We start from the raw sequence: 24,617 nt of genomic DNA, 5'->3' as shown, positions 1-24,617 counted from the left end.
ACAAAAGTAGCGAGGCACATAAAAGACGCCAGCGCAGTATTACGAAATGAACTGCACGGGGCGGACTGTCTCTCTGCACGAGTCGACGCCTAGGTCCTCCGTTCTCTCTGCCAGTGACCGGCTCGCTTCCAACGCTCTCCTCACAGCGCTGCCCTCTTCCCCATCGCCCCCCCCCCTTCCTCTAAAACACGTGGCCAGCGCACGTGGTCCGTGGCGGACCGGGGCCATGGCTCATCGTCGACGAGTCCCCCCACGACCGGACTCAGGGCCCGTGGACTCAGGGCTCTCCCTCCGCGCTGCTGGCCTGTCTTGGCTTGGACGATGCTCAACACAAATCTAAACTCACCATCCTCGACTCTGCCCCGTCACCTCTTTAGTTGCTCAGTTCAGTTTCTGAAGAAGTTCTCAACACGTCGTTATCATGATTAATGATTACGCTTGTTTACCAAGTGCGGCACATTAGGAACGGACCACTTTTTAAATTATTTCCTCGTGTAGCAAGGGAGTAAAGTGTGGTTTGGTCAAAGTTCTTATGTGCTGTGCGGTACATCAATGCACGTGCGTACACCAGCATGCGATGACTGAGTTGGGCCTGTGGGTGGCTGGCGGGGTTATTGATCAACCGGACTTGTTCACCAGTCACGTGGTTAATGGCGACTCGGTTGAGGATTGCTGCGTGTGACACACGTGCTGTTGCATTTTACAGATGGACCACAATAAATGTATTTGCCCTCGATTTGCAGCACCCGCCCACGTCCGTCACAAGGAAAGCCTCGCCGAGTCTCAAGACTATTTTCAGGAGGGTCCTGCCTGAGGCGACAGGCGCCGCACCTCGCCCGCTAGGAGCCGCTCGCCCGCTAGGAGCCGCTCGCCCGCTCCGCCGTGGAGATGGATTGTTGTTGAGACTGAGCCGCGAGTCGGCGGGGGGGGGGGGAAGAGAGGCGCCGGGGTGAAACAATCACCAACATCGCGCGGCACCACGGCAGCTCGCGGCCACGGTCTGGCTCGGGCGCTGGGGGTGACAGAAACGTTCCTTTCAATTACAATGGGAACATCGCGCGGCTTAGAGCAGGAGTCGTTGTTGTTGTTGTTGTTACAATCGAGACGACGCTGCCCTCCCGCGTGGCCTCACTCGGGCGAGGCAGATAAGATGTGTTTACGAGTTTAACACAATTGACAGCAAATGTTAATTTCTCTGAACCCCTGGCCTTCATTTGTCCTGCTTAAAACGAACGTGCACCGGAAACAAATACGTTTGGAAAGCTCCATTAAAACCAGCAGTCAAAGCACCATGGGTGGCTATAAAGTTAGTCTTCAGAACTTGGCAATACATTTAAGAGCCCTTACCCTGCCCCGCCCCTCCCACGTTGCCTGTAACAATGTAACTTTGCCCACGTGTATGTTGAACTTCTTTTACGCAGCCAACCGTGCTCGTCAGAGGTGAAGTTCTAAAGTACTCCGCTGAAAGTCGAACGGTCAGGGGCTCTTTAGGCTCCGGGTGCTGAATACGGCGCGCCATCAATGTTCACGGGGAAAGCCGCCCGCAGTCACACACGAGGGAGCGCGAGGAGGACATCGCTGGGATCTCTCCCGAGCAGCGCAATGAGAGAGCAGCGCCTTCTTGGCTCGTTCCAAAAGGATGTGAAGGCGACTTCGTTTCACACGCGCGCACACAACACCGTTGCCTTCCACACGGCTACATGCGCCGCCATGTTTGCGGACCGTAAAATGTCAGAGGCCCTGGAGCCAGAGATTTGAATGTGGGGACGGCTTCCTCTGAGCGAGCAAATCAACGCGCTTTGTACTCGAGCTGTGGCGCAGTTTGATTTTAAATCTGATTCCATGCCCGCCCGCCCGCAAGCCTCTGCCCCCTCCCACCCTTCCCCCCACGATTATATTTATTTATTTGTATACACATTTTTTTACGATTTCACCTTTCAATTCGGAGCATTCCAACAAATGCTCCCCGTGGCATTACCGGAGAAATACAATTACCAGTGTGAGAGATGAACTCCACAAAGGACGAGGCAAGCCGAGAGCCGACTCCACTCTCGTGCACGCAGCATGAGCGAATCCTGCCACCTCGCAATTTAGGAAAACGAAACACAATAAAAACCATAATCTCCTGCTATGACACGCATGCAAATGCCGCGTATTTGAGCGAACCATCTAATTAATATTGCGCCAATAACTTCGCCAGGGCTGGGCTGCCGTGAGGTTATAATTCAAGATTCATGACAACTTTAGGCCCTGATCTGCTTCAGGCCTAGTGACAGCCACTATTCAGTTCAACGTCACAAACGGGGAGACGCGTCGCGTCGGTTACGCAGACTAATTTGTCAACACGACTGCCCAGTAAACGTGCAACGCTGTCCCGCGCTCGCGCCCCTCACGCACGTGCCCACAGGCGCACGTGACCAACACTGCCCTGTGGCAGTTTGACCTCCTCCAAGGGTCCCTGCCTCCGTGACAGATGCAGAGTCACGGAGGCTCGTCAGGAGCGAGATCACAGGGCGGGCTCACCCTCGCCGAGCGCCACCGCACGAGTGCAGCCCCCGGTATCGTCAGTCCGCTGCTGGAAGCAGTTTCATTTCATTTCAGTTTCATTTATTTGGTATAGCCCTGTGAGCCATTCGGCTCTTGAATCGGGTGCAACCGCAACAAACAAAAAACAAAAACATGATCAAGAAAACATCTTAAAGTGACTATGCGCAAACAGAAAAATCCAGGAAAAAACTGCAAAGTCTTCCAGAAAAAAAGCACCGTACACTAACGCTGTGCAAAAATCCCAGTGGGATGCAAGTCAAACAACAACCACAAGACAACTTAGATTAAAGCCATCATTCTAACTCTGTACTACAACAAACAAACATGGCCAAACCAAAAAACTTTTTCGAAATCACCAAAATAAAGCCATAAGCAATGTAACAGTGACCATAGGAACTGTGACCAAAATTTCACAATAAACGTCATAAACAACATGTACCACCAAACCCTGTAGCCATAGCTGGCTGCATGAGTCAGAGATATTTGACCATACTTCACCACGTTGGTGGCACCAGTGGCGAGACGTTAACTACCTCGCCTGGTATACAGGAGGACATGGGTTCGATCTCACCTTGACGCATGCTGCATATTTGAAGTGTGCATGTTCCTCCCATGGTGGCGTGGATTGTCTCCAGGTCCTCCGGTTTTTCTCTCCACATATTTAAATCGACAACATGCGTTTAGAGTATTTGGCTGCTGCTATACATTTCCACGTGATGATGAGCCACTTCGTTGAGCTATCATTTGTTTCCAGATCGCTTCTAAAAAAGAGCTACATAGCTCAGTGGGCCCTAACTTGGTAAAACAAAAATTGGTGTTGGCGATGGTGGGGGGGTAGAACAAAGTGAGTCTCGATGCACTGCCCACAACGGCTACTACACCGGTCTATTGTGCGCATGGCGGCGGTCACCCATCACAAGCTCTGTCCAGGCCCAGCTCTGCTTAGATTCCCAGCTCTGACGAGATCACCTTCATCGACCAGCACTGACCAGCGTGGTGACGCGCGGTGACGCATGGTGACGTGTGGTGACGCATGGTGACGCATCCTACACGTGCTACGCGGCGTAGGAAAGCCTTCAATTTAGCAGTGGATTGACGAAACAGGCAGTGCATTTACACCATTGGAACCTCATTTGCCAGTAAAAAATATGATGATTGTTTTTTTACCCTTTAATCTGGCAACAAAACTGACACCTTTTTTTTACAAGGAGTCATGTTTGCATAGACCACAATACCTGCAGTCATAATGCAAAAAAAAACACAACTCTGATAATGTATGCACTGTCCTTGAAGTAGATTGGTCCACACCCGAGACAGCTTTTCTTAGAGCCTAGTCTCACATGGTGTTGGACCAGATGACGCCAAAAGGCACCTTTTGGCGTCATCTGAAAAGGCGCCTTTTGATGTCATCTGGTCCAACACAATGTCAGACTAGGCTCTAAGGAAAGCTGTCTCGGGTGTGGACCAATCAACTTCAAGGACAGTGCATACATTATCAGAGTTATGCTTTTTTTGCATTATGACTGCAGGTATTGTGGTCTATGCAAACATGACTCCTTGTAAAAAAAGCGTCAGTTTTGTTGCCAGATAAAAGGGTAAAAAAACAATTATCAGGCAGTGCATTACTATTATTATCACGCGCAAGGAAAGAAAACGGATATAGTTTACACACATCTCAGATATGGGGCAATTAGTCCATTCAATCTATCACCACAAATAGATGACTTGACGAGACAGAATATTTTTACTTGGATAATTAATAATCCATTTGGATGGAACATCTTGTTTGTGAGGGTGTCCAGGGTGAAATAAAATATATCGTCACGTGAATTTCACGCAAACGGCGAATAGATCTGCAGTACGTCGCACGCACTCACACACGCACACACTCTCATTCACGCACACACGCACTCACACACGCACACTCACTCACGCGCGTACTCCCACACTCACACTCACGCGTGCACTCACACACTCACGTACGCACTCCCACACTCACTCACTCACACACTCACTCACACACTCACAAAATCACACACTCACGCACACACGCACGCACTCACTCACGCACTCACACACTCACGCACTCACACATACACACTCACGCACTCACTCACTCACACACACACTCACGCACTCATACACTCACGCACACACTCACACTCACGCACTCACACACGCACCCACTCACACACACGCACACACTCACGCACTCACATACACACACACGCACCCACTCACACACGCACACACTCACTCACACACACTCACTCACGCACACACTCACACACACGTAAACACTCGCTCACTCACACACTCACACACGCGTCGACAAAGCAGTGGAGGACCAGGAAGGAGCGCCGGCGCGTTAATCCGTGAATGTTAGCGAGCGGAGATTCACTGCGACTCTCGCGTGAGCAGCCGCTTACAGCCGGCGACGAGAGACCGCGCTCAGTCCTGGCCAGCAGCCTTGGAGGGCTTCACTCGCGATCCCGAACCCCGCCGCAAATCATCCACACGACCACCGACTGATCGTGGGCTCGGTATTTTGTCAAGCAACGAAGTCCCCCAGATCGCGCGCAAAGTTTAGTCCGTTGCAGGCGAAGCTGCCGCGCGTCTCCTGCCACGACGTGGGCGGAGTCACCCGGAACGAGCGCGGTCGTCGTGGGCACCGCGCGCTCCGCCAGGGGCGCAGCACGCGGCACGGGCGTGCGCGTCGCGTCCACGGCTCGGGGAGCCTTCGTCATCGGCAGCCGTGGTCTAGCCACTGCTGGATGAAGGCCTCGCCAGGTCGACGTCGCCTCTCAAGAACCCCCGCGATGCGACGATCTGTCGAGCGACTAGCACACGAACCGATGTCATCGCTCCACCTCCTGGAGCGGACATCCCATCGGACGCGTTCCGTTCCTTGACCGTCACTCAATTCTGATTTGAAGCTTTGTGACTGCAGGAATCTATACTCTTTGGTCCTTTATTTTATTTTATCTCTACCTACGTGACTTTACCGAAAGAACTAAAGAGTATGCGTCACGCAATTATTAATCGTGACCATCGTCCACTTCGTTGTTTAAACACCGCGGTGTGGATGACGGCTCTCATCCATGCGTCTCTCTGCCTTCCCAATGTCATTCCAAGCATGCGCCTCGCCCCGGCTCTCCAAGGCCTGGTTGTTCTCCTCGATATGTCATTCGCGTGGACGCAATCCATCTTGGGCAGCTGTGCCGCGTCCACACGTTCGGTCATTGTGAACAGGACACGTGCTCACAGGGGATGACAGCCGATGGACAAACGAGGGACAGAGGCGACCAACCCAAGGGAAGGAGCATGCCCACCGCATCGGTGAACAGATTTAATTTGGAAAATGCCATTTTTCTGTTTTAATATTTTCTTATTATCACGATGGTATCTGTAGACTATTGGACACGTGGCATTGCCAGCATACGGCAGGAGAAGGGGGCGTGCTGTGTGTTTTTGTCTTTTTTTTAGCACAGATATTTTTTTCATTTGAATGCTGGTTTTCACCGTGGGGAAATTGTTGTTTGAATTGTATCTCTGTCAACGCACACACTCACGTAGACACACGCGCACGCACGTAGACACACACACACACACACGCACGTAGACACATACACACACTCACGTAGACACATAGACACACTCACGTAGACACTCACGTAGACACGCACACACACGCGTAGACACTCACACTCACGTAGACACGTACACACACACACTCACGTAGACACACGCACACGCACGTAGACATACACACACTCACGTAGACACACACACACTCACGTAGACACACTCACACGCACGTAGACACACTCACACGCACGTAGACACACTCACACGCACGTAGACACGCTGGTGGGCATGCTGCAAGTGACCTGCAATGTGGCACTGTGGAGGCAGTGAAGGTTGGTGGATCACTCACACGACGGTTGAGGCTCCACCAGGGCACATCGTCTCATCAGCTGAGGTGTGCAAAGTCAAAGCGATTTCTGTTCGAATGAGCATTGGGGCATTGGTGCTTGTCTCCTGTTTACAGCCATGAGCCAGCCGTGGAGATTCCACATTCCTATGGCGGGGGGAGTGCATCTACTTTAGCACAAAGTGGTGCCTGTTTTATCGACCGTGAAAAAAATGATGGGCTGCTAAAAAAAGTCCTCAAAATCAAGCGGCGTGATAAAGACACGCGATAGTTAACGTCAGTACCTACCGCCTACGGAAGACGCGTTAGAAATCTGACATGTACGACGCTTCGTGTATGGACTCGAGACGCATTCCGAAGCGACGCGAGGCGATGTGGCTCGCACCGATTTGCGCCGCGTGCCTATCCCCCCCCCCGACTGCGTGGATGAGTCAACGTCGTTGCCATTTACAGTGCGTGGCCTCTCCCAGGAGACGACTCGAGACGCTTCGCTTTCGCACGAAGCGAGAGGGTCGGAGAATCCCGACGGCCCGGCGGGCTTCATCATCACCGCGCCCCGCGACAGCCTCGCGCCATTCACCCCTCGCCGGGGGTGGCGACCGCACGGCGCCGGCCCTCGCTGAGTCTCAGGCGAGGCGAGCGAGCGAGCGAGCGGCACTGCGCTGATTCAGCGAAGTCGCTCGCGCGTTTCACCAATTCGCGAGGGTGGCTAAAGGGGGGCCTGGAGCCCCTTACCTTCCTGCCGCCCGTGTTGATCTTCATCGGGGTCAGGAAAGGGTCAAAGATCATCCGTCCCGTCTCCACGTCCACCGGCGACTGCCTCTTGCCGACGGAGCACAAGTTCCAGCCGGAGTTCACGAGCCCCCAGAACGCCGGCCCTGTGGACAGAGAGAGAGGGGGGGGGGGTCGTGAGGAGTCTCAGCGGGCTGACTGCGCGCAACCAAAACCGGACGCTTCGCGCGCCGCGTTCGTCTCCATGAAGCGCCATCGTTGGCACTTTTTTTACGAGGCGCTGTAAAGGACTCGAGAGCATGGCGCAGTGGTGGGGAGCCTCTTAATTAAGCGACGAACACACAGCGCGTGCGTTGAAGCGGTGTAGCGCGGTGTGCAGCGCTTAAGCGGTGTTCAGTGTTGGGTGGCGCACTCGGGAGGCAGACGGGTCGTTTGATCTCCCGCAAGTTTCTGAAATTCCCTCCACCACCGCCTCTGTGCGTGCAGCAGCAGCGGCAGCAGCGTAACCACAGCACGCGCGGCGCGCTTAGTGGATAGGCGGTGAGGTAAAGTGTGGGTACTCCCACCTCTTACAAAGTTTCTGGGCAGCGCGGAAGGGTAAACCGAATACCTCCTACAGGGGCTCTCTGGAGCGCTCTCTCGTGGAGGCGTTTCTGCCGACCGTGACGGGAGCGAGCCATTGCAGAGAACAAAAAGATTGGCACGAGTTGTGTGCGCGCGATAATGGCGCATTCCCGAGTCATGGACATTTACCCATCAGCTGTGTTTCAAGTTCTATTTCATGAGGACGATTCCGCTTGTTTAGCCAGGAAACGGATGGCCGAGTCTCAAGACTGTTTCAGGAGGGTCCTGCCAACTTGGTCGCGGTAGGGGAAGGGGGGGGAGGGTGGCGATGGTTCCGCGGTCTGTGATCGGCAGCGGAGTCGTTTGCAAGTCAATTACGCAGCGCCGCGATGTTTTTGGCCAAGTGCCGGTTACTACGTACGACTGTTGTAGGCTTCAGCTACAGGGGGGGGGGGCATCCAGAGGCAGAACAGGCGGGGGAGCAGACGAACTCCGCACATTTGCAGCAGTGACCAGAGGGTGCATGGGGAGGGAGCGGGCTGCACAAGATGTAAGAGACACGGGCCTGGGTGAGGCCGGACACCACCGAACGGTGCAAAGGGCGTGCTTGCGTGAGCAGCAATATCCTCCCCTGAATTCACATTACGATTGTGGCAGGAGGCGGGGGGGGGGGTGCTATGATTAGGGACAGTGGCGGGGGCATTGAGAAAAAGGGCAGCGAGTTGAGGGCTGCAGGTTTTTTGCCGAGAAAAGGTGCGGAGAAAAGGGAGAAGAGAGAAGGGAACGGGGATAAATGTTCAGCCACGGCCCAGCGGGGAGCTGACCTCCGACTCGGATGTAAACAACATGTCCGAGGCTGTGCAAGACGGTCCCGAGGAAAGGCATTATGAGATAATACTGTATTAGAAGGGAGGGGGTTGGGATTGAAAAAGAAGATTTCAGATTTCATGTTGTGATCCGCACTGACCTGTGTGGAAGTCAGGTCATACAGTCGGCGCCTGATGGCGGTGGTTGTCGTCTCCAACGAAACGTGTCTGTATGCGTTGTCAACATTTTGCTTGTTTTCTATAATATTCCAGTTGTGTTCATAAACCAAATTGGCACATTTGCCCCACGTGACAACTCGACGTCACTGGCTCTGTCGGGCGGTGACGGGCTACAATGGTTAAACTTTGTCATTATACCATGATACCATTATACCCACACAACGATCAAACCGAAAAGAAACGAAGGACGAATGTTCAACATCATTATAGCTCCTGACATACGGCGGCGACACGCATTCACGATGACTCGAGGGCCAAAGATGACGAACCATTGTGCCCTGGCGATTCAAATTTGTATTATTTCGAGGGAGTCACTTTGCTGTACACGGCAGGAGCCCTGAGAAAGAAGCATCCTGGATGGACGGCTCGCTGCTCGCCGTGGCAGGAGAGGACGACTCCTGGCCAGGCCCCCACCACGACGAGGCGACGCTCTCCGCTCCGCCATCCTCCTCGGGCGGTCCTTTGGCACGAGGACGGCTCGAGAAAAATAGAGCTCTACCAGAGGTCACGAAGGTTAAAAGGAGTTTGTGTTGTGCACAAAAATCCCAGCTCATGAATTATTCACGGGCGTTTTCACGAGAACGACGCTGCCTTTGATTTCTTTGAGATGTTTGCTTGTGGAAGTGTATCGCTTTTTTCTGTTTGGGGTGGGTTTTTTGAAAAGTTATTTGCAAGGCTGTTTTTTTTACGCCTTTATTTAGCATTCTTTAAATGTCAGCGAGAATACGTGAGCCGTTGCCAATCGGTTTGGAACATAAGCCGATTCCTCTCGCGACATAATGGGTCTTTTTCTGCCTCTCATTTGATAAAAGCCACTAGGGACTTACTTCTCAAGATAACAGCTCAGAGTTCTTCACGATACCATCTTGAAAGTTATACCCAAGTCAAAAAAGTAGGTCTCGTGTGTCCGTGTGTGTGTATATAGTACATGCATAATACATATACGCACACTGCCATCATATAAATAATATATTTACGGAATAGAGACACGCATAATTAATCTGTAAATGAAAAAAAACCAACTGGATTTTCTGAGAGCGACACAGAGACACATTTTTTACTGCAGGGCAGATTACAAATAAAACACTGCGATTGCGGACAGCGCGTGACATCACGTTCGTATTGCCATCTCGGTCTTTCTCAATGTCGTCCAGACCAGTTCATGTAATTTTAAAGTACGTTGAGCATGTGTTTGATAAATGTACGTTCATATTGTAAAATGTGTTTATAGTGAGCTCAGTGTTTGAAACTGACGTTGTTTTTTTTCTCCCCGCGAACTGGAGAACGGTGGCCAACGTTAGGAACTTAAAAAGCAGAAAACACAACCCCCACACATCGCGCGGAAATGGAAGCGAGAAAATGACGCTCAAGCGAGCTCCACTCTCGAAAGGGCTGGAGATGAATAAAAGATGAACACTGTGCCCTAAATGCCATTGTGACGACTCTTATCTCGAAATCAAAGGGCTCTGGGTGCCACGGGACGAGTGAGCCGAGGATCGCGACGCCCTAATCCCGGCGCCTTTTCCCCGCGCGCGCCGCCGCCGCATCCGCTGCTATAAGGCGGCAAATTGTTTTGATTTTCACGCAGGTGGCGCAAAGGGAAATAAAATCAAAGCCCGAGTAAACACAGAAAAACGCAAATATTTCACCAACAAACACGTCTTCATTCATTTGTAACAAATGGATTTCGTTTGTCGTCGAAATCCGAGATGCGATTCATGAATTCTGCCGCGCTCCATGCGAGCCGTGCGCGTCGCGCCCGACTTGGCACCACCACCACCATCACCACTTCCTCCTCCACCAACACCTCCTCCTCCACCTCCTCCTCCGCTTGCGCGAGGCTTCAAGCCAATAGGCGCGAGGCTCCACGCCGATATTCCCGTTGGCGGGCGCCCTCTCGCTCCCTCTCTCTCCCTCTCGCTCGCTCTCTCCCTCTCCTGTTACGGAAGCGCTCGTCCAGCGCTGACACGAGTGAGACGGTGACCTTAAAGAGATGCAGAGGGTCACAGATTACCGTGACCCCTGACCCGACTCGTGCGCTGTCAGTCACGCGGCGGTGGCCGCGAGGGATGAGGCGCGGCGCGCGGCGCGGGTTGCGAGCGGGTTGCAAAAAAAAGTAAAAAAAACACCCCCCAATCCCCCAACCCCCCTGAAATGTGTAAGAGAATTGAACCGTGGGTTTAAACCAGAACCTCTTAGCGTTTGGTTTGACAATTTGCCAAATTGATGTAACGTTGTCATATCTCTTGTTGTTGTTGTTGTTTGTTGTTTATTAGTTCCCGCACCTCCCACACACACAGATGGCCCTGCACACAAAGACAACCCACTCCCCGTAGCGTCTCACAGACCGCCAGGGCGAGTGCTGTGAGCGAGCAGCACCGATGAAGACCGCCACGGCATGCGAGGGGCGGCTGTGGACAGCGCCTGGCCGCCTTTGTCTCCCCAGCGCTGACGTTTACACACCTCACCAAGTACCCATCGTCAAGCTGAGTCGACTCTATCAGGAGGCCCAGGACCGGTTCCGATTTCCGTTACCGGTTTAGGCCACGAGCGGGAATCGAACTCGGGTGGCCGGGTTCGTGGACAAGGGGGTGGGGGGGCGTGAACTCCCCGCGTCGCCGCTCCCCAGGGCTGCGTGCCCGCGGCTCCGCACGCAGAGAGCCACGCGGCCGGCGGTCACGGTCTCCAAGAGAGTTGCAGCGAGTTCACCCGCCGGCCTGCAGCGTTGCTCACGGCACGGCACGGTTCCTACCGCTAGGCCAGCAGCGGTCGCGAGTCGACAGGAGGCAGCCGCTCGCGAGTGCCCCGAGCTGCACGGGCTTCCGCAGATTTCTTCCTCTTTCAAATCGACGATTGTGTTGAAACTATTACAAATGACCACGCCAAATTATCCGAGTTTTGTGTGTCCATTGGACTGGCAGAGGGCCCGCACGCAGCTCGCGAGGCGCAGTTCGGCCATGCCTCTCGTAGATTCACCTCGCCCCAGCGATACCACCACTTGTTGCGATGCAATAAAACAAATAGCGATAACAACAATTTCAACTTGTACTGGGCTGCGGTCCACCGCACAGTAGACGCTCGCCATCGAAGAGAGGAGGAGGAGGAGAAAAACTGAGCACCCCGAGAAAAGCCACACATGCGAGGGGGCAACACTCGATTACATAATGATGGAACGAATCGAGTTCCCATCTCCTGGCGGGTCAGGGTAGCGATGAGAATCGATGCTCCGGAACCCCACCCCACCACCACTGCTCCTCCTCCGACGATTCGTCACAATTCAGTGACGATTCCATTCGATTACCGAACTCTCTGCTTACCATCGCGGTGAATGGCGGCACAGCAGAGGTAGCGCACTAACCCAGAGTGCGCAAGACGCGCACGTGGACACGCGCACACGCGCGCGTCATTCCACGCGAAATTGCGACCTCAACGACCGAGTCTAAGCGACGCGTGGGTTTCGCCTCTCCCGTAGGCGGCGTACGAACCGCGGGGATCGTGGCGACCCGTCCCGTGGGAGCCGAGCTGCCGGCCGCGTGGGCCACAGGACACGGCGCCCTGACACTTCGTCAAACTGCAGAATGAACCCCCCCCCCCCCCATTCTCTCTCTCTCTCCACGCTCGAATGTTTTTGTTTGCGTTCTAGTTTTTGTATATTACATCCGCGGTGTAAATGTTTTCTCGCGTTTTGTCGGGCAGCCGCAAGTCAGCGAGCGTAGGAGGCGGGACGCCGTGGAACGTGGGGGGGGGGGGGGGGGGGGAGGGTGCAGGAGCCACCCGCACGGCCCGCACGGCGGCCCAGCGGTGGCCGCTCACGGTTGGAATGCAGCGGCCGCCCCGATTATGACTGCGGCCGTGATAACCACGGTAATACATAAATAACACCGACGCAAGGTGCCGTCCACTTCGCCGTGGACGCGAAGAGAGCCCCTGAAGCAATTCGCAAGTCGCAGGCCGTTGCGTGTTGACGACAGGCGCCAAACGTTCCTAAATTAGAACGTTTCTCGCGAAGCGACTCAATTGGGACGACGCACAGAGCGGCAGTAATCATCGCCTCCTACCGGCAGACTGATTGGTGCCCCAGGTCACTCTTGCAAACGAGAGCTCCTCGATCCCCGGTCTCGCGAGTCCTCGCCTCGTTCAACGAAGCCGCCTTGAAAGCCGCGACGGAGGGGCCCGCGCCGCTCCCCAAGGGGTCGTGGCCGCGACGCTCCCCAAGAGGTCGTGGCCGCGACGTGGAGCGGTGGCGGGCGGCAGCAGCGCCGCCGTCGTCGCCGCCACCAGCACGTGGCGGTGTCGATGGAAGCGTGGGAGGGTCGCGGGCAGGGGGGTGGGGGTCACGGGGAGCACGCCTCGGTGCTGCGGCTCCACTGACGCCAAGCCTCGTGCGATACATCGATGAAACGTCGAGTCTCACCGAATCTCCGCGCACCGCCTGCAGCAGCAGCGTTTACCTGTGAGTCTGTCTCCTGTTCACATCGCTTCTGTCATCTCACTCGGAGTTGATATTTTAACAGTGGGCGGGGGGTGGGGGGGGGGTGCAAACTCCACGGCTGCTCAGGGGCCCCAGTGGGGCTCCAGCAACACTGTTGCAGAGCACTTCGGCACCTCGTGGTGCCGCGCTGATGCGCCTCACCCACTAAGGTCAAGGGTCTCTCCGCGCGGGGCCTCGTCAGCTGTGAAAAAGTTAAATACACGGGGGTCCGTAAATGCATCGGCGCTAAGAATAGAGTTATAATTAGGCTGCAGTTCGAAGTGCGCGGTTGAAAATGTGCCAACATGATTCTCATGCCGCGTACTTTCTTTGGTCGTTTTACCGGCAACTCGAAAACCCCGAAGTGATCCTCAACAGCGCGGAACCAGAGGCACTGGAAACAGCCGCGGCTGAGATGGAGAGGCAATGCTGGCTGCCAATACCGCCAGCACTTCCTGAAGAAGTGCACTGGGTTCCTTGTCGCCTGCGGTCACCGTCAGATAAACAAATTGTTTATCAAATGCGACCGACTGACAGGCAGCAGTGATGCAGTGAGATCCAACGGTGGAGCGGTTTGGCGTAATTCGGAGTCATCAGCAGTGAGCATTGGTAACTATGCCGTGCCGATGAGACCTAAGCGTGACGAAACCGGTTCAGTCGTCTCACGTCTGCACCACTGCTGCTATCGGTGACATTTGCTCAATTGTATTGTGAAGTGACACAATTGTGAAGTGACACCATCAATGTGATGGCTATTGCCCGTGTTGCACAGAGCCTTCCGACACCTGTTAAGTGTGAAACGTTACGGCGTATTCTATCCCCAGCCTGCACGAGCATTGTGGGTTTTTATTTGGTTATCGTCGTCTACAAATGTGAGCACAGCTAAGAAGTTGCCGAGCATCAGGAAGTCTCGTGACATCTCGAGACGATGTCTCCAGAGTCTTAGAGGACGCGTGGAGGATGAGAAAAATGTTTCTCTCAGGATAAAATCTTCAGGCCGCCAAGTGCCTGTTGCGTGTTTGTAGCGCGCCGAACTCGGTAACCCGAGTTCAATTCCCAGCCACGGCTAACATCAGTGGCAACTATTGGAAACGACCCTGGGCCTCCCCGAGGTTGAGTGAGGTATGTAAGCATCAGCGCTGGAGAGACAAAGGCGGCCGGGCGCGATGCTGCCCCCGGCCCACGGAACGTCACTCTGGCATCGACAGGTGCCTCGCTAACAGCGCTTGCCCCAACGGCATGTTAGAGCCTACACGGGGAATCTGTGTCTGTGTAGTGTCAGCGAGCTCGTGATAGAGTCGACTCAGCTTGACGATGGGTACTTGGTGAGGTGTGTAAACGTCAGCGCTGGGGAGACAAAGGCGGCCAGGCGCTGTCCACAACCGCCCCTCGCATGCCGTGGCGGTCTTCATCGGTGCTGCTCGCTCACAGCACTCGCCCTGGCGGTCTGTGAGACGCTACGGGGAGCGGGTTGTCTTTGTGTGCAGGGCCATCTGTGTGTGTGGGAGGTGCGGGAAGCGTGGGCAGCGCCGAGCGTGGGCAGCAGCGCTCGTGGCGCAGGGCGCGTGGCGGAGGCCCTGTGCGGGCTGCGCTGCGAGGAGACCGGCGCACTTTGGAGCCATCGAATAGCGCAGCTGTCAGATCGCTTCAGCGTCAAAGGACAACGTCCTCCACCGCCTCCTGCTCCTCCTGCTCCACCGCGTCCAGCCCTTCCCACTCGCAGCCCCTCGCCCTCTGCGCCCCCTCCCCCACCCCTCTGCCCTCTGACCTCCACAGGGGCCCGGCCCGCAACGATCCTCACAGCCCAACACAGAACACCACAAGGGCGTAATTAGGTCCCGTGATGGAACTGTTCAATAACGAACTGTGCTGTCGATGCTGCATTGCCGCGTGGTTGTTTAGAGCGGTGGCGCAGTGCTTCGCTGATATTCTAAGGCCATTTTTGTTTTCAGTCAGAAGCATAGAGTCAAATATTATTGTGCCAAATTTCACCTTTCGGTGCCCTACTATAACACCAGTAAAATGGAACCGAGTCACTCAGTCACACTATAACTATACATACTTAACACCTGTACATAATATATACATGTCCAGCATGAAGACAAAGATCACCCATATAGCCTTAACAGACGGTTGGGAAAAGTGATGTTACCGAGTAGCACCTATAAAGGCCTGAATAGCACCATTCCCTGCCGTCTTTGTCTCCCCATTGCTGAAGTTTCCACACCGCATCAGGTACCTGACCCAGGGGAGGCCCAGGACCCGTTCAGATATTTGCCACTCCTGTTGGCCATGAGCAGGAATCGAACTCGGGTCGCCGGGTTCAGAGCGCGTTGCTCTAACCGCTGCGCCACCGCTCCGCACGCGCACACACAGAGCGATTGGCTTTAGCGACATTTCAAAACAGGGCCCACTGCTGACTTTTGACGAGCTCTGTGGCTGTCATGGATGACGTCCGTCAGCGACAGGGTGAACATTTACAACAACAAAAACCCCGCCACAAAGAACAACAACAACAACACCATCACGCAACCCGTCAGTCGTCTCCTCTCCACCCTGTGACCCCCACCACCACCACGGCCACCCCCACCACCACCACCACCATGGCCACCACCACAACCACTACGGCCACGCGCTCCCGGCTCCCGCGCCGCGGCGAGACCGCCGCCACCTGCAGGGGCATCTGGAGACGTCCGAGAAGACGCCGCGAGGCGAGGCCAGCGTCGGCCCGCCGGAGCCCTCGACGGTCTCCACCGATGGCTCGCGAAAGACGTCGTGTTTCACTCAATCACTCACGGCCCACGCCCCGCGAGCAGCGTGATCCGTGCGTGCGGGAGATTTCGTTTTGTTGTTGTTGATGTCCCCCGCTGGTTTAATGATTCGCGGAGCTCCTCACTCGTCGAGGGTCGCCACTCGGGACCCACGTGACCGCCAGCCGACTACTTTAAGGAGCGATTAGAACGCAGGACGCATTCTCCCTCTTCGCCCCCATTCAATGTCGCCAAATGCTTACACGTGTTGCGTCTCCTGATCAATGCGTGAACGTTCCGCTTCACGTTGTAATTTCTACACCCTATTTCATGAACGAAGGGCGTTTAGCGGGTCGAGCGCTCACCACTGTGATGGCTTTCTGGAAATAAATGTTGAGTGGTGGAAATTGTTTGTTTTCCATTGGGCCGCTGAGCGCAATCGATGTCTCTGGAGGAGCGACCCGGTGTGTGAAGGTTCGCGGCACGGGAATAGACTTTAAAAAAATATTCATGAAATAATGAAATAAAATGAACCTCTCACGACATGAAAATTAATTTTACTCCAAATGATGCCGTAAAGTTCCGGAACCCTTTGCTCCCTAATTCTAAAAATGACCCCACACGCTGAGAAACTCTCGCACATTTTTTTGATTTACGCCGAGTGGTGAAACGCCCGCGGTGTTGGCACAAAGAGCGCGAATGACGATTTTAATAATTATAATTATTTATAATTATTAAAATTATTTCAATTATTTAGATTATTAAAATAATTTTAATTATTGATATTGTTAAAATTATTTTCATTATTTATATTATTAAAATTATTTCATCTTCTTGGTTCTTTCGGTAAAGTCACGTAGAAGGGAAGGAATAAAAAAATAAAAATAAAACATACGTGACTTTACCGAAAGAACCAAGAAGATGAATCCCTGCAGTCACGAAAGCTTTAAATCGAAAATTATTTCAATTATTTCAATTATGAAAATAATTTTAATTATTGATATTGTTTAAATTATTTTAATTATTTATATTATTGAAATTATTTTCATTATTTATATTATTTTTATTATTTTTATTAGCAGCCGCCCACAGCTCAGAGGCCTCTGGGAGCGAGCACGCCGTCCCCATGTCCCGACCATTTACCGAAACATTCCACCGGGAAAAAAAATCCCTCGAGACGATGGAACGTCTCGTTCGTCGGGGCGGTCCGGGGTTTCGACTGACGCATACGATCAACGTGCGTAGCTCTCGAGCAATGCAACGTATACAAACAAATCAATATATAGTTTATGCATCATGCATGCAATGAATAACACACCCAATCGAACACCGACGGACGAATCGCCTAAAGGCTGTCGTGGACGCTGCGTGCCGCCGGATCGCGCGGGATGCACTCCTCGGCGTGGAGCGGGTCGCGAATTCTGCGCGAGGGAATTCGCGAATGGGAGACCGAGAGAGATCGAGGCCGACGGCGCCTTCCTGGAGAGAGGGAAGGAAAAGAAGCCCGGCATCGAGCAGACGCGCTGGGCGGACAGCGCGCCACGACGGGCCGGGGTTCAGCGGGGAGGAGAGCGCAGGAGCGTTCACCACAGGCGTCGATACCTCTCGGCGCTTAATGCGCATTGGGACAGGGCATGTGCCGCGCGCGCACGGATCGATGGAGTAATGGGTATTTAACGTGCGCGCACACACGAGGCACGCCCCGGAGACGAACGGGGCTAGCGTAGCAGCGGTGTCGAGGCGCAGGGGCGGATCAGGCGCCGGGTGACATCGCCCGGTAGCCGTGCACGGTGCGTCCGTCGGGTTCACACGCAGGCGTGAAGGTTTTGTCGATTCGTGAAAATGAGACGCGACGTACAAGCTCACGTTCTCTTGAGCAAGCGCGGCGAACAAAAAGTGTACAAACGAAACTGGAAAATTTGTAAACTATAAATGAGAGACGAAAAAACGAATTAATAATTGCTTTGTAAGTGAGGAGAGGAGGGCGGCCACACAAGCACCCCTACACACGAGCACACACACCAGCCCTCCCACACCCACTCCAGCACCCACACCAGCCCTCCCACACCCACTCCAGCACCCACACCAGCCCTCCCACACACGAGCATCCACACCAGCCCTCCCAGCACCCACACCAACCCCCCCACACACGAGCACACACACCAGCCCCCCCACACACGAGCACACACACCAGCCCTCCCACACACGAGCACACACACCAGCCTTCCCACACCCACCCCAGCACCCACACCAGCCCTCCCACACACGAGCACCCACACCAGCCCTCCCACACACGAGCACACACACCAGCCCTCCCACACACGAGCACACACACCAGTCCTCACACACACCAGCACCCACACCAGCCCTCCCACACACGAGCACCCACACCAGCTCTCACACACACCAGCACACACACCAGCCCTCCCAGCACACACACCAACCCCCCCACACACGAGCACACACACCAGCCCCCCCACACACGAGCACCCACACCAGGCCTCCCACACACGAGCACCCAAACCAGCCCTCCCAAACACCAGCACACACACCAGCCCTCCCACACACCAGCACCCACACCAGCCCTTCCACACACGAGCACACACACCAGCCCTCCCACACACGAGCACCCACACCAGCACACACACCAGCCCTCCCACACACCAACACACACACCAGCCCTCACACACACCAGCACACACACCAGCCCTCCCACGCACGAGCACACACACCAGCCCTCCCACACACGAGCACCCACACCAGCCCTCCCACACACGAGCACCCACACCAGCACACACACCAGCCCTCCCACACACCAGCACACACACCAGCCCTCACACACACCAGCACACACACCAGCCCTCCCACGCACGAGCACACACACCAGCCCTCCCACACACCAGCACACACACCAGCCCTCACACACACCAGCACACACACCAGCCCTCCCACACACGAGCACACACACCAGCCCTCCCACACACGAGCACCCACACCAGCCCTCCCACACCCATGCGGCACCTCCGCTCGCAATTCGGCCGCCGGACGTTTCGCGAAAAATGTGATCTCCACAGGTGACCTTTCCGGCTATTCAGTTTATGCTAATGACGCCGTTTACAGGGATCGCGTTAATAACGCTTTGGATCAAATGTCGCCTCCCGCGAGGCCCAAGCGGTGGCTTCCAATGGATGTAAATGTTTGGCTTCCCGATCAATCACTAGGGAGGCGGACGGAGCCGTTCACAATCTTCGCCTGGCTCTTAATGAATACTTGCATGGCCCTGATGAGTTCTCGACGCAGCGCACCCACCACAAGGCAACGACGCCCTCCCATTGACCCCGTGAGGGAGCGATCGCTCGGCCGAGGAGAGCTACGCAGCTTGCATTCGTCCGTTCTGTAACGGCTGTGTCAACAACAAACCAGGTGGAAGTGACGACCCACTCGCGTCACAATGCGGTTGGGCTCATCTCCTCTTCACAGCCCTGACCCCGTGGCGTAAGTTCCATGTTCGCATGGCAGGGGCCAGTCTCTCCAGAGGACATCCACCCGTGACGGCGTGGCCGGCAATCAAAGCGTGGTTCGACCGTTCGCTAGCGCAGTGCGCTCACCACCGCACCACCGATTCCCGATTCCACCACCCCCGCCCTGCCCTCCTCCTGGGGCAGCTCGGATGTGCCAGTGGGCACGTGTCCTCTGGCGGGCGAGCGCCGCACCACGACACCTCGTCACTCGGTCAGCCCCTCTCTCTCTCTCGGCCTGGTGCAGCCTCCTCGCGCCGTCGCTGAGCAAGCTCTCCAGCCAAGCGATGGCGGTGCTTGAGATTGGGGTTCAAGATGTTTGTTCAGCGGCTCAAATGAAAACTCGCTCGGTTAATCACGTGTCCGAGATTCACATTTCTCATTCGGTCGTCGAGAGAATTACGAGTCGACGATGCTTTGTTCTAATTCTAGATTTGAAGCTTTCGTGACTGCGAGGATTCATACTCTTTGGTTTTTTCGGTAAAGTCACGTAGGTAAAGAATAAAATAAAATAAATGAAAACAACTAAATTAAATCACGACGTTTCGTGATTAAATGTTTTGTTGTTGTTTCTGGGGGCACGTTTGTTCATCCAATCGTGATCCAGGGAGCTCCGAGACGGCGCGGTGACGACTTTACCAGCGGTGAAGGGGAGGGGAGATCGGCATCACGACCAAAAGAGCTGAAACGGTGCGATGCTCAAGCACCGTCGTTTAATAAAAACTGTCACGACGCATTCAAACTCGAGTAGACGAGGATAACAGGCGTCTTACACATTCATTCAGGAGCTTTCAAAGCGATTACTGGCGCGCTTGTAACCCGATGACAGCCAATGCTTTCACCCGGACGTTTAAATTCTACTCTGTCGCGTGACAAAGCGCCCGCTGCTGCACCACGCGGTGCTGTGGCGGCTGCTCCATCCCTACAGAAGTAGCGCGAGAGGGCGTTCCTCGTGATGACAAGAGAGCGAAAAGAGATCATTACAGCCGTCCAAATGAAAAGCAGCAATACACCGACCTGCTCGTGCATGCCGGTACAAATTACAGTCTCGTAATTGGTCGAATCATAATCCAGTAACTGCGTCGATGAGAATTTGAATAATTCGTATAAATATTTATGAGTGCGACCTGTTTAACTAATACGTCGAGCAGGTGAACACGACGATGTTAAACTGAATACCAGAGTGGTACTTAAATCATCTGGTTGCCACCATAATGAGCGATGCACTTTAAATAAATTAGCATGGCATGCCGTGGAAAATGTGGTGTAAATGTGCCTCTTAGTTGCAGCGGATTTCTTAATCTCTGCAAAACATTTCGTAACCGCTGAAAACGAACCACGTGCCGCTTTGTGTGTGTCCCGCGTCCTTCTGCGCGGTGGGTAAACATCACCCGCAGCTGACGCGGCGCGGGCACGCTTTGCGCGTGCTGGGAGTGACATTATAAAGACATGCTTTTGCATAATTGCTGAGTGCTCTTCCAAATAAAGTTAGTCTCGGAAATAAAAAAATGTTTACAGAGCTCCGCGACGTATTATTTTTTTTATTTGTTGCCAAAGTGAATTCACCCGCGCGCCACTCGCGGGGCGAGCAACGGGTGGGTCGGTAGCGGCTTCCTGGCGCCGGTGAGCCGAGACGATCGGCGCGAACGAGAACGGCCGCATTGGACGGCGAGGGCCCCGCGTCCCGGAGAGGGCCCCGCATCCCAGGGAGAGGGCCCCGCGTCCCGGGGAGAGGGCCCCGCGTCCCAGGGAGAGGGCCCCGCGTCCCGGGGAGAGGGCCCCGCGTCCGGGAGAGGGCCCCGCGTCCCGGAGAGGGCCCCGCGTCCCGGAGAGGGCCCCGCGTCCCAGGGAGAGGGCCCCGCGTCCCAGGGAGAGGGCCCCGCGTCCCGGGGAGAGGGCCCCGCGTCCGGGAGAGGGCCCCGCGTCCCAGGGAGAGGGCCCCGCGTCCCGGGGAGAGGGCCCCGCGTCCGGGAGAGGGCCCCGCGTCCCAGGGAGAGGGCCCCGCGTCCCAGGGAGAGGGCCCCGCGTCCCGGGGAGAGGGCCCCGCGTCCGGGAGAGGGCCCCGCGTCCCGGAGAGGGCCCCGCGTCCCAGGGAGGGGGCCCCGCGTCCGGGAGAAGGCCCCGCGTCCGAGGGCCCCGCACACGGGCGCCCAGGGCACCGCTCGCTCCATGGCGCCCGTCTCACTGCCCCACGACAACCGCCGTCCGGCGCCGCGACGCGCTCTCGGCTCGTTGTTCGGGGCGATGTCCGACGTTCCGCTCCGCCTGCCGGCAGCTTATTCGGGGATTAGATTGTGCAGCGCAATTGCCCGTGACTGACCGTTTCCATGGCATCCAAATGTCTCGTGACTGATTGGGATCGTCTCCCCACAGTGCCGCCCTCTTCCAGTCTACCCCCTTCGCCTAAAATACAATCTTCGCCTTTCCCCCGCATCTCTGGAGGTGTGTGTTTATATTTTATTACAGCGTCGATGTGAGATCGCGTTCAGACGTGTTGCGAACTCACGAACTGAGCTGCTCAATTCAGTTCCCGGAGAAGCCCCCAGCGCGTTGAGCGAAACGTCGGACGTCGTCGAGCGCTCCGCGTCATTGCCACCGTCCACCGCCCATCCTCGCAGCTCCCCGACACAGCGCACGGGGATGCTGGGCCGCAGTGGTACACGCACCGCACTTCAAACCGCAGGACTCGAAATCTACTGCTACCAACACCGTGACCTGTGAACTGGTTATTTGTTTTTTTGGAAACCCCTTCACCAAACCTGGTGAAGTATGGTCAACAACGCCCATGGCCTTCATCCGGCAGCCCACTGCCAAGGGCGGGACATGGTAAGACGACGGGAGCTTTCGTCACTTCACAACGATAAAACATTGGCTCGCGTGCGTGGTCGTGCTACACGACGGTCCGTTCGCTCTGTGCAGCGATTACAATCAGCGGGGCGAGAGGTGGAGAGGGGGCAGTGGCGACGAGCCAAGGACGTTTCTCCCCCATGAATTCAACTTCAAATTATGCGAGCCAAAACCTTGAGCACAAAGACGCCGAGTCCGCAGCCTCCGACAGAGACCCAGGGCGAGCGCGGCTCTGCCTAGCGACCTCCTCCTCCTCCTCGCCCCGAGAGCGGCGATGACCCCCGGGACGGGGGGGGGGCATAGCCCGCGATCAAAGCCCCCTGCGTGGGGATGACCTTCTAGGAGGAAGACGTGGTGCCGCCTCCTCCTCGAGGGCTCTTTGCGACTTCCGTGTCGTTCGTCAGAGCGCGACAGCTGCGCGCGGCGACTTCTCGCCCGATGGTTGCGTGCTAATGAGGGACGCGAAAGGCAAATTCCAGAAATGTGGTTTAAAAAAAAAGATAATTAGGTGGAGAGTCGCTGCTGGGGTTGCAGGTCCACGTCTCAATAAACATGAGCGACCGCGTCTCCACGGGCACGGAGCGGGGAGGTGGGGGGGGATACAAGAACATTCAGCTCGTTCGTGTGTTTCTGAATGGCATAGTTTATGTAGACATTTCTAAATAATGGTTTGCATCTCTTTGCAGATCCACTGCTGGACGAAGGGCTCCGAACGTTGCGTCAGTCTCGGGGGTTCTTCTTTTTGACCGGATTTCAAGGGCTGGTCCAAAACCGATTCAGGTATCAACTCGCTACTGATGGTCGCCCGGGTTATTGGCACAGTGCGCCAACCACCGCGCCACCACTCCGCCCTGGCACGGTAGAGTGACGAGATGCGTGTCCCACACAATGTGCTCTGTCAGCCCCGCATCACACGGAGCTCTCCGCTGCTAAACACCTCACCACGAGGGACGCGTTTTCACCGGGGGCAGTCTGGGCATTGAGTTTGACCCGGGCAGTCTGGGAATCGGCGCCTGCTGCGTTCGGGTGGCAGCAAATTGATTTGCACTGAGATCAGTTGACATTGCCTTGCACTTTACGACAGTTTACAGCAACAGCTGTGATCGACCCATGCTTGACGGGAACACACGCGCGGGTGCGTCCCGTGGATCAGGTGGCAACGTGTGGAGGCCACGTCCACTCACTGCCCTTACCGCCAATCGCAGAGCACGCCGACACTTGCTCCCACGTGGCCCGCTGACTGCCTTTCCTTGCTAATGTGTTCAAATATTGCACGTGGGAGATCCCTCGATACGGACCGACATCTCGTTTAATCTTCACTTACAACTTTCGTGACTGTAGGAATTCATATTCTGTGGGTCTTTCGGTAAAGTCACGTAGATAGGTTTCCAATTAAATAGCAAAAATCTACGACGTTTCGATCGCAACACAAGCGGTTATTTTGTTATTTTATTTGAACCTATCTACATGACTTTACCGAAAGACCCAAAGAATACGACATCTCGTTTGTGAGCGTGTCCGCACGGTGTCAATTCCCACCCCCCGCTCCAAGTCACGAGGCCCCCACGGGGCGCGCGCGTCTCGACCTCTCGGGGTGCCCCCTGGAGGTGGACGGGGCGTCACTCATGCCGAACAGCTGCTGCTGGGTAGCCATTCATGTGCCAATTCAACATCTGCGGGCGTGTAATTCTCATCAGGCCCCACGATGTAATAATGTGCAGTCTCCAACCCGGGTCCACTCAGTATCTCTGTCTGGACTCTCTCTCTCTCTTTCTCTCTCTTTGTGCTGTTAAGGAAGAAGGTGCCATTGCCATAATTATCGCCGATTATATAGTTTTACTTTGAAGGCCATATTGTATTTGATGAAAGTGTTGAGTGTTGTTGTGACTTTGTGCACCACCACTGCCAAAGCAGCAGCAGCAGGCAAGGTGTTTTACTCATGCAGCACTCTGCAGTGCATGCATTCACGTTGAACACCGCAAACGTGAAACTTCATATGTCCACTAAACAAGGACGGACCGCACTTCGAAAACGGCCCTGCACCACAGAACGCACCGCCACCCCTCCCCCACCGTACGTTTTATTCGTACGCACACACATTATGACCAAAACATTTCACCTCCTCTGCGGAATTTTACGAAGTAATGAAAAGAAAGGATGCGTTAATAAATCTTAATTACTCATAATTGGTTGTGCTCCCTTCGGATG

The 24,617-nt window shown here is 54.9% G+C and overlaps 1 protein-coding gene across 1 annotated transcript in view; it reads right to left on the bottom strand.

The window, feature by feature from the left end:
* The window catches only part of CA10 (carbonic anhydrase 10), a 173,727-nt gene that overhangs the window by 64,413 nt on the left and 84,697 nt on the right, over positions 1 to 24,617 (bottom strand). Inside the window, exon 4 of the mRNA XM_061549546.1 lies at positions 7,217 to 7,359. Within this exon, the coding sequence (XP_061405530.1) occupies positions 7,217 to 7,359 (143 nt within the window). The remainder of the gene's footprint in view (positions 1 to 7,216; positions 7,360 to 24,617) is intronic.

This window comes from Lethenteron reissneri, chromosome 10 (assembly GCF_015708825.2).
Source record: "Lethenteron reissneri isolate LAM-NWPU_2019-01 chromosome 10, ASM1570882v1, whole genome shotgun sequence".
Lineage (NCBI taxonomy): Eukaryota > Metazoa > Chordata > Hyperoartia > Petromyzontiformes > Petromyzontidae > Lethenteron > Lethenteron reissneri.
Note: the sequence above shows the minus strand (reverse complement) of the source record. Positions and strands in the feature narration are given on the sequence as shown.